Genomic DNA, 10750 nt, shown 5'->3' with positions numbered 1-10750 from the left:
GTAAGAATGTAAAAAATCGGAGCAGGACTAGGCCGTTTTGCAAAAGCAAGATACTACAGATGTTGGAAATCTGAAATAAAAACAGAAAATGCTAGGAATACTCAGCAGGTCAGGCAGCATCTGTGGAGAGAAAAGTAGAGTTAGTGTTTCATGTTGATGACCTTTCATCAGAATCATATTGCCCTGGAGTCTGCTCCACCATTCACTAGATTATAGCTGATCTTTGAGCTCAATCCCACTTTCCTACCCAATCCCCATATCCCTTGAGTCTCCCAGAATCCAAAAAGCTATTGATTCCAGCTTTGAGGATATGCAACACATCCACAGCCCTCTGGAGTAGAGAATTCCAAAGATTCTCAACCCTTTGAGTGAAGACATTCCTTCTCATCTCAGTCTTAAATGATCAATCCTTTATCCTGAGACTATGACCCCTATTTCTAGAGTGTTCAGCCAAAACATCTCAGCATCTACCCTGTCAAGCCCCTCAAAATCTTACAATGTGATCACCTCTCATTCTTCAACTCTCCAGTTTATAGGCACCGTTTGCTCAACCTGTCATCATAGGACAACCCTCTCATCCCAGGGACCAATCTTCACTGCACTGTCTCCAAGGCAAGCCTTAGATATGGAGACCAAAACTGTGTACAGTACTCTAGTTGTGCTCTCCAAAGCCCAGTGCAATTGTAGCAAGACTTCCCTACTCTTGTATTCCAGTCCTCTAACAATTCAAGTCAACTGGCTATTTGCCTTTCTGAATTGCTTGCTGTACCTGAATGCTAACTTGCTACATTTCTTTTGTGAGGACACCCAAACTTCACTCTGCATCAACATTTAAAAGTTTCTCACCATTTTAAAAAATGTGCTTTTCAATTCTTCTTACCAAAGTGAATAACCACACATTTTCCCACATTGTTCTCCATTTGTCACCTTATTGCTCACTCACTTAATCTGTCTGTATCTCTTTGCAGCCTGTTTGTGTCCCCCTCGCAGTTTACTGTCCCATCTAGTTTTGTATCATTAGCAAACATGGATACTTTACTCAGTACCTTCATCTACGTCATTAATATAGATTGTAAAAAGCTGAGACCTCAGCACTGATTAGTGCAGCATTCCACTAGTCACAGCCTGCCACCTTGAAAATGCCCCACTTATCCCTACTTTTTTTTTTCCATTAAGCGATTCTCTCTCCATGCCAATATACTACCCTCAATGTCATGAGCTCTTGCCTTGTGTTATTACCTTTTATGTGGGCACTTTGTCAAATGTCTTTTGAAAATACAAATACATCCACATCCACAGGATTTCCTTTATTTACCCTGCTAGTTACATCCTCAAAAAAACTCTTAATAAATTTATTAGATCTGAGTTCTCTTTCATAAAGCCATGTTGACTTTGCCTAATCAGATTATGATTTTCAAAGTGCTTTATTAACACTTCCTTAATAATTAATTTTATCATTTTCCTGATAAATGATTTTGGGCTAATTGGCCAGTAGTTCCCTATTTTTTTCCTTTTCCTCCTTTCTTAACTAGTGGTGTTGCATTTGCTGCTTTCTAATCCGTTAAGACTGTTCTGAATCTAGGGAATTTTGGACAATCACAACCAATGCCTCCATTATGCCTGTAGCCATCCCTGTTTGAGTTCTGGGATGCAGGCCATCGGGTTTAGGGGATTTGCCAGCTTTAGTCTCATTAGTTTCTCTAATACACTTCCTCTACTGATATTAATTACCCTATGTTCCTCACTCTCATTAGTCGCTTGGTTCCCCATTATTCCAGCATGCTGCCAATGTAGAAATAAAGGAGGAAGCAGTAGTCATAATGGATAAGGTAAAAATAGGTAAAGAGGAGGCACTTAAAAAGTTGTCAAAGTAGAGAAGCCACACAGTCTGAATGGGATGCAACCGAGGCTACTTAGGGTAATGGGGTGGAAATTGTGGAGGCTGTAGACACAATCTTCCAGTCTACCTTGTAAGTGGGAATATTAAAGGAGTGTGAGAATCCAAATATCAACAGCCCGGTTTTTAATGAAGGAGAGATGGATAAAACCCAGCAGCCGCTCACAAGTCAGCCTAACACTGGTGGTGGGAAAACTTTTTGAAACAATATTTCGGAGGTGCAATTAATTGATGCGTTGAAAGGTATGGACTAATAAGTGAAAATCAACAGAGATTTGTTAAGGGTTTATTAAGTTGGTTTGACTAACTTCATCAAGTTCTTTGGTGAAGTAATGTAGAAGGCTGATGTGCATAGTGCAGTTGATGTGTTTCTGGGATTTGAAAAGGTGTTTGATGAAGTTCCATGCAATAATTTGTTTGTTAGTAAAATTAGAGGCCATGGAATTAAAGGGACAGACAGCAGAGAGTAGTGGAGGATGGTTGTTTCTCAGACTGGGGGAAAGCACTTAGTGGTATTCCCCAGGAGTCAATATTAGGAACATTGATCATTTTGAAATATATTAATGACCTGGGCTTGGGTATAGAGCAACATACGCTCTGATTTTTTTTTAGAGTGTGAGGAAATTTGTTTAAGTGCCCCACCCCTTTAATGTGCGGTAACTTAAAGGAGCCGACCTCTCCACAGGAAGTTTTGGTACAGAATGTGTGGTACATAATTTCAATGTTTGCAGATGATACAAAATTCAGAAATGTTGTAACCAATTAGATGGCTAGTTACAGACTTCATACACAGAGGACATGGACAGACTAATGAATTGTCCAGGCACATGGTGATCAGACCCAAGTGATTACATTGGTAGGAAGAATGAGGAGAGACAATATGAACGAAATCAAACAATTTTAAAGGGGGTACAGGACCAGAAAGTCTGTGGATCATAAGTACACAAATCTTAAATTGAGATGGCTTTTTTTTTTAGAAAAAAGCAAGTAGGATCCTTGGTTTTATTAATAGAGGAATGGAGTACAAAAGCAAATAAACTATGCAAAACCTTTACAAAACACTTGGCTAGGCCTCAGCTGGAGCATTGTGTTCAATTCCGGGTGCCATCAGAAGGATGTCAAGGCTTTGGAAAGGGTCTAGAAATGATTTATTAAAATGGTACTAGGGATGAGGGACTTTAGCTATGCAGAGACACTGGTGTTATTCTTAGAACAGAAAATGTTAAACAAAAATTTGCTAGTGATGATAGAAATCATGAAAGATTCAGTTAGAGTAAATAAGTTGAAAATTTGAGAATGTTTGCAGTGACAGAAGAGTCAGTAACTAGAGGAAATATTTGGCAAAAGAACAAGAGGAGAGATGAGGCGAATCTTTACTCAGCAATTTGTAATGACCTGGAATGCACTGCCCATGGAAGCAGATTTAATAGTAACATTCAATGGGAAATTGGATAAATACTTGAAGAAAAAAGATTTACAGGACAATGGTGAGAAGGCAGGGAAATGGGGTTAATTAGATAATTCTACTAAAGAGCCAGTGCATTCTGCTGAATGGCCTCCTGTGCTGTATCATTCTATGATTCTGTGATACATTGTCCTATCAAATACGCCAAGGACAGGTTTAATACAGACTAAAGCTCCCATACGTTGTCCCATCAAACACTTCAAGGGCAGCTACAGCATGGGTTGGATGCAAAGTAAAAATGCTTCAGCGCTGCACCATCAAGTACACTGCTGTCGTTGATCAAGTTGGCTCTGAAGTGTTGGCACTGCACTAATGTTGGGTAACTGGTTCTGGGAATGCTGAGGCCTAACTGTAATGGATTCCCCACATTACAACAGTGATGCTCTCCCCACCCCCGATTCAACTTAACACCAAAAGAGAAATGCCCACATTCCACCCAATGTGTATGCAGATTAGCATTGTCCATGCTCCATCCAGTACCACGTTTTACCCATTGTGCTTAAAAACATACAGCAGTCATAGCCAAGAGCCCTTAACAATGTGGACAAAACACTGTTATTAGACCAGCACACAAGGGCTCTCTGCTTGATTGATCCAGGTCTGTGTTAAATTAGCTGATCTCATTTGGGCAGTAATCGAGGCTGTTGTTGACCTCAGTGCCCATGGTATAAAGAGGGGCAAGTCAACCCAAGACAGATGGTGTTGGACCTTGCGATGGAATAGTTAGGGCACTGAGTAATTGCCCTTCACTCTCTGTTCAACAGTTGAACAGTTTCTAATGTATTTGTTAGGGAACCAAGGGCCAAACTCACAGTCATTGCCAAGAAATGTTCAGCCTCAATCAAAATCATGTCTGGATCAGGAATTTTCAGAAAGGCCAATTCTCCAGGCGATGCACAGCTGCTTGTTAGTGAGCTTTAAAGAAACACTCAGCTGAATTTCACACTGAATCTGAGCAGCCTCAAACCTATTAATCAATTTTTCCCCCTCTTTCTAGCACTCTTTCCCCCTCCAGTCCTTCTCTTTCTCTATTCCGCGCTTCCCCTCACGTTCTCCCTCCTCACTGTCCCCCTCAGCGCGCTCTCCTCCTCGGTGCACTCTCTCTCCCCTCCCCATTCCCCTGTCACTTATTCCTCTCCATCCACCCCCTACCCTCCTCCCAGAGCATTCAATGCCTAGGCTTTATTCCTAGTCTATGCAGAGTTAGCTGATCTGAGGCGGATACCAAGCCACAGGCGGCCTATATTAGGGACTGCAGCCTGCCCGAAAGTAGTTGTTACCCCTTTTAAAACTGGAGATTTTGGAGACTGGAGGAGAGTGAAGAGGTAAAAACAAAAAAACTGCGGATGCTGGAAATCCAAAACAAAAAATAAAAAATACCTGGAAAAACTCAGCAGGTCTGGCAGCATCGGCGGAGAAGAGTACAGTTGACGTTTCCAGTCCTCATGACCCTTCAACAGAACAGTTCTGTTGAAGGGTCATGAGGACGCGAAACGTCAGCTGTATTCTTCTCCGCCGATGCTGCCAGACCTGCTGAGTTTTTCTAGGTATTTTTTATTTTTTGAGAGTGAAGAGGTGATGGGTGCTTCAATCCACGCTTCCATTTATAAACGGAGTCTTATGTCTTGTGGTTTCTAGGGGTTCGAAATAATCACACTTTTAGATTCAAATGCTTGAGCTTCACCAAATGCATTTTTCAGATTGTACCACGTGCTGTGGACTAATCTATTGTTAGTTTGATAGAGAGACTGTCTTGAGCAATATAGCACTCTGGACACTTATGTTTGCATATGCATGAACATAGTTCCTTAATCATATTGGAATAATAAAGCAATATAATAAAGTCACACCTCCCTATCTAATTCCCTTCATGATCCTATCTGTAAGGAGGCAGAGACTGACAAGATGAGGAAGTGACCTTAAGTCAGTAAGACGGTTGCCATTGAAAGATATGATGTATTTATTCCCTACTGTCTTTCCTTTGATCTTCTCAGAGGGCATTGCAGATTGATGCTAATCATGTGTAGGTGGAGAGGACAACAAACCACCCAAATCCCCTTCCTGCACCACCCCCAGTCTCACACTGGAATTTCCTCTGAGACACGCCAGACTTTAGACCTGAATGCGCAAGTCAAGTTACATTGAAATTTCGTGCCAATCCCATTAGAATGGGTATATATGAGCATAAACAGTCAGGGCCCAAGGAAACTCGCCTTTAGTATGGAAATTAAAGTTTCCACCATTTATCCTTTCTTCATGTACAAAATAACACTGCATATTAAACAAGCTGCAATAGGAGGAGCATTACAATTTTCAATATGACTTATAACTGAAGACACAGAGCAGATTTTAGTGAGGGTCAATTAAAATATACTCTCAAAGCACGGCAATAAAAATTCAAAAAAGACTTTCCTGCTGGGGCTGAACATCTGGTGGTAATTTGGAGAGAGACTCGGAACAAATGCAGGAAACTCGGGTGTGAGGCTCCATAACTTGAGGGCAGAGCAGCATGACGGGTGGAGAGTCAGTGGACTAAAGACAATGGATATTTGGGTGTGTTGTACTCACGCAAGCAACACTGGAAATCTGCTAAACTGCGTTGTTGAGTTGCGCTTGGGTATCTGGAGATTCCTGACCCTCTTGTCTGTTGAATTGTGCAGTTGAGTTGAGTTTGGGTTCCTGGGGATTCCTGACCCTCTTGTCTGTTGAATTGTGCAGTCGAGTTGAGTTTGGGTTCCTGGGGATTCCTGACCCTCTTGTCTGTTTGTTTTCTAACTGAGTTAGCAGAGTTCTGAGCCATTTAATCAGTCAGCAACTTGACAAAGCCAAGTAACTTCCTGCTCCCATCTATACAACTCACTGTCCCTCCTAACTTAGTGCCATCTGTGACTTGGATATCCAACTTTCCATTCCTTCTCTCAAGTCACCAATAAATATAGTGAAGAGTTAAGGAACCAGAACAGATCCCTGGAGAACGACGCATGGCCCGTCTCACCAATCAAACAACTTTCCCTTTATCCCTGCTCTTTATCTCCAAACTCCCAAGGAATTTCAAACCCATTACACAAAGTGATGATGAATTCCATGGACTTCTATTTTTGTGAGTTATCTTTTCTGTTGAATCTTCTCAAATGCCCTCTGAAGTCCATAGTGACACCATCCACAGATACCCTCCTAACTACTTGTAGCGACCTGCTCAAAAAAATCAACTAAATTAGTCAGTCAATCTGTACACTTGACAAATCCATGCTGACTCTGGTCAGCTAGTACTTGTCTGAATATTCAGTGACACTGTCCCTGATGATAGATTCTAATAACTCCATTGCCAGGATTAATCTCCTATATCCTGCTGTAAACTACCTGGGATCAAAGTGCTTCACCTTTGCAGTTTGAGGCTGTTCCACTTCTCCAAGGTCAGAGACTAACTCAAATGGCATTCGGGGAACTTATGAAATAATTCATTTTAGTTCATCGATTGTGCTCTTATTCATCCAACCATAGTTGGCAGCACAGTTCATTATCAGGAAATCCTTGTGTGGAGAATAATGGGATGTCAATTCCTGCTCTATAATTCCAACTCCAGGAAAAACACTTGAAGATTTTCCACAACTCTTCCCTTCTCCTGCCTCATGTGACACAGATTCAACCTGAGAATGAATGACCACTCTGCCCAGCTGGTCAAGCTGGGTCTGACCCTCATGTCAGAGGTCAGCAGAAAATGGTACTGAATCACTGACCAGGGTTCTGTAATTCTGGGGTGGGGGCTGATAGGATGAATCTCCCATCTCTACTGTCTGTTGAGTTCTCTCATCTCAGCTGAAGGTCAACAAAGGTCTATTACTGGAGGGCAAACGAGTTGATAAATCACTGTCCAGACACTCCCAAAAAAAAAGCTGAGGTATAAGAGGGAGCCTGGCCCCTTGGGCCGTACCCTGGTCAGAGTGTCTTTGGGAGGTGAAGAACATGGGGTGGCGGAGAACAAATAGACTGAAGATTTCCTCCCTGCCGCCCTGTCTGACAGCAGCTTGTATTTACTACAAACATCCGGTGCATTTTACAAGACTCTGGAGAGCCTATTAGACTCCAGCTCTTGTGACAGGGCTACCGCTGAGAACTTTACAAGTTTTATTTGTATCTGGTCCCACCCTAAGCTCCCTAGGGAGTTGGGTGGTGAATGAAATTTAGGAAAGTCCGGGGAGGGGGTTGGGGTGTGGAGGGTGGAACTGGGAGAGTCTGGGAGCGATTGAAGGAGTGGGGGACATTTGGGAATTCAGATTATCATTGAGAGCAGCTTGAGACACAGCGATTAAATCAAAGAGATTTAGCTGAATGGTGTCAGGAAGGGGGAGGTGGGGGAATGCAGACAGGAATGTTCTGGATGACTGGAATCTGTACACACTTACTCTTCAAGTGGTTTTTCATTCTAGCTTCGTAAAGAGCTAAAATCACAAGATAAATTGTTCTCATCAAATCACTCTGTTGCAGTTGGTGTTGCTCTCCCTCACCCCAACCCCCATCCCACCCAAAACCCCAACCCCCATTCCCCCAAAGCCCCAACCTGCATCCTACACTCCCCTCCCAAACCTCAATCCCCATCCTCCCCCCAAACCCCAACCTCCTTGTCCCCTAATCCCCATTTGCATGCTACTCCCCAAACCCCAATCCCCATCTTACATTACGCTGCCCCCTCCACAACCCCCATAACCTCCCCCACCCCCTCCACATACCCCAATCTCCATGCTACACTTGGTGATGATGACATTAATGGCACTATCTGATGGCCTTCAATTAATCACTTCAACTGATCTCCTATTGTTCTGACTATAACTGGGACCTGGATCCATTCCAAAACTCTCCAGAATGACCTCTTGCCTTCCACCCTCTGCAAACCTCAGCTCATCTGAAACTCTGCTACCCCTATCCCCACTCACCTGTCCCGTTCACCTGTCACCCCTGTGCTCGCAGGCCTACATTGGCTCCTTGTCTACCAAAGACTTGATTTTATAATTGCTGTCCTTGTTTTTATTTCACTCCATGGCATTGCTGCTCTCTACTCTATAACCTCCTCCAATCCTACAACCCTCTTGAGATCTCTGCAATTTCTGCTCTGGAATTTCCTCTCTAAACCTTTCTGCCTTTTTACTGCTGTATCCTCCAAGGTGCTTGTTAGAACCTGTTTCTTTCACCAAGCTTTTGGTCACCTCCCTAATATCTCTTTCGCTGTGACTTATTCTTTGATAATGCTCTAATGAAGTGCTTTGGGATATTTGAGTTGGTTCAAGGCACTGTATAGAACATAGAAGTTGATGAAAGGTCATCAATTGGAAACATTCTCTCTCCACCAATGCTGCCTGACCTGTTGAGTTTGATGATGCTTTTATTCTGGAATTGGCCATATTTTTCTTCTATATAAATGTAAGTTGTTGTTGTTGTTGGAGGCCTTCTGTTCTGCAGCACTGATTCACTGGAACCTGGGAATACTTGGTCCTCTGGAAGCTCACCCAGATGCCCATCCTTCACGTGGTACCACTCAGCTGGGATGGTCTCCCAAGTTCTTCACACAGGGTATTATAATTTGAGGTGACCCAGGGTCACCGAGGCTAATTGGGGTGAGCTAAATGGACATAGACTAGGATTCAAACCTCGCCCCTGTGTGTGCAGTTACTCTCTGCTTTTTCCAAGTGAGTCTCTAAGGAGCTTGTTATTGCTGTTTTAGGGACTGCTTGTAGGGTTTTTGTTGGCCTTCGTTGATTCTTTCTACAAGACTGTGACAATGTCCTCTGCTGTCTCTGGTCATTCCTGTCAATGTTTTTCCCTGTAGTGATTGACCTTCTGGAAGCCCTGAACATCACAAGATCTATAAAGGGAGTGAGCAGAAGTAAAGGTTTGGAGCCGGGGCTCCCAGCTTGGAAGTTCCGTAACCGTGTGCCACACCTCACCCTGCCACGGGATTATGCCATCTACTTCCTCACCTCCATGCAAGGGTCCATCGGCTTCCACTTTGTGGCAAAGCAGAGCAGGAACTCAGAGGGGACAGTGATCTCCTTCACCTCCCCCACCACCACCAGGAAGGATGGACGGCCACTTCTGCAACTCGTGTCCAGTACCAGAAGCAACCAGCTCCGATTGGATTACCGGACTGTCCACAACATGGAGCCAGCATCTATCATCTTCCCCGGAGGGACCCCTTTTGGCAACGGGCAATGGGGCAGAGTGGCCTTCAACCTGGAGGCTCAGAAGATAACGCTTTTCATCGACTGTGAGGAAGACATCATATTCGAGAAGAATATGGGGGATGATGTCATCAGTCTGATTCTCCCCATCGACTTGGAGATTCACTTCTCCAGTACTGTGGGAGACCGAGGCAGCAAGTTCACGGTAATGGCAGCACAAACTCACTCATGGGCTTTCCTCAACAGGGTGTTAACCTATCTATGTCATAGACACATTGGGCATTTATCATCTAGAAGTTCCTATGTCCACCTAGTTGACCTTGTACCATTCTGGTAGTCACACAATACACTGACAAACAAGTTGTTGACTAATCACAGCATTTAGTCTCTCTCAGTTAGTCTAAAACAGACCCAGACGTGAGGTGAGGAAAACCTCACAGTAGTGGAGCATGTGGTCAAAGTTTATGTTTCTCTCAAACACACTACAAGTACCACTCATCATGACTCATTATTATTAAACTGGATTGCAAAATTCTGAATGAAATCAGCCCAGTTTACATCTGACTGAATGAGCATTCTGTGTCCAGCCTAGTGATGTTTTACTGTTCCTTACTCCCTAATGTGGCACATTATTCCCTTAATGAGAGTGCAGGCGATCTTTCTCTCCACTGCTGTCCACTGATTGCTTTCTGGGACAGTGAAGATGCTGAACCAATCCTGTGGGCTGACCTCCCATGGTACTTATAACAGCACATGCTTACTCTTTCCAAATGTGTGAGGAATCTGTCCTGTGCAGGATTGAGCTACATATGCACACAGATACCAGGAAGATACAGATTCAAATATCACTTCGGCCACTGTCCTGGGGACAACATCTGCATTCAGCGAGGAAACTGATGGCATAAATCTGCATTCAGCAAGGAAACTGATGGCATAAATCAGCTAGATTCCAGTTGCTGACAACCCCCCCCCCCCCCCCCCCCCCCCCCCCCCGAAGCTGCAGGCTCTCTTTCCTCCCTCCCCTGAAGCTGCGGGCTCTCTTTCCTCCCTCCCCTGAAGCTGCGGGCTCTCTTTCCTCCCTCCCCTGAAGCTGCGGGCTCTCTTTCCCCCCCTCCCCTGAAGCTGCGGGCTCTCTTTCCCCCTCCCGTGAAGCTGCGGGCTCTCTTTCCCCCTCCCGTGAAGCTGCGGGCTCTCTTTCCTCCCTCCCCTGAAGCT

At 44.0% G+C, this 10750-nt stretch overlaps 1 protein-coding gene across 1 annotated transcript in view; it reads left to right on the top strand.

Moving 5' to 3' along the window:
- Nucleotides 1-630: 630 nt before the first annotated feature.
- Nucleotides 631-10750, top strand: part of LOC121285937 (kielin cysteine rich BMP regulator) — a gene marked incomplete at its 5' end in the record, with an annotated part of 176900 nt that continues 166780 nt past the window's right edge. Inside the window, 2 exons of the mRNA XM_041202897.1 lie at nt 631-640; nt 9184-9740. Coding sequence (XP_041058831.1) covers nt 631-640; nt 9184-9740 — 567 coding nt within the window. The remainder of the gene's footprint in view (nt 641-9183; nt 9741-10750) is intronic.

This window comes from Carcharodon carcharias, chromosome 13 (assembly GCF_017639515.1).
Source record: "Carcharodon carcharias isolate sCarCar2 chromosome 13, sCarCar2.pri, whole genome shotgun sequence".
NCBI classification, from domain to species: domain Eukaryota; kingdom Metazoa; phylum Chordata; class Chondrichthyes; order Lamniformes; family Lamnidae; genus Carcharodon; species Carcharodon carcharias.
The sequence above is the reverse complement of the archived record's forward strand: the minus strand, read 5'-3'. Positions and strand labels throughout refer to the sequence as shown.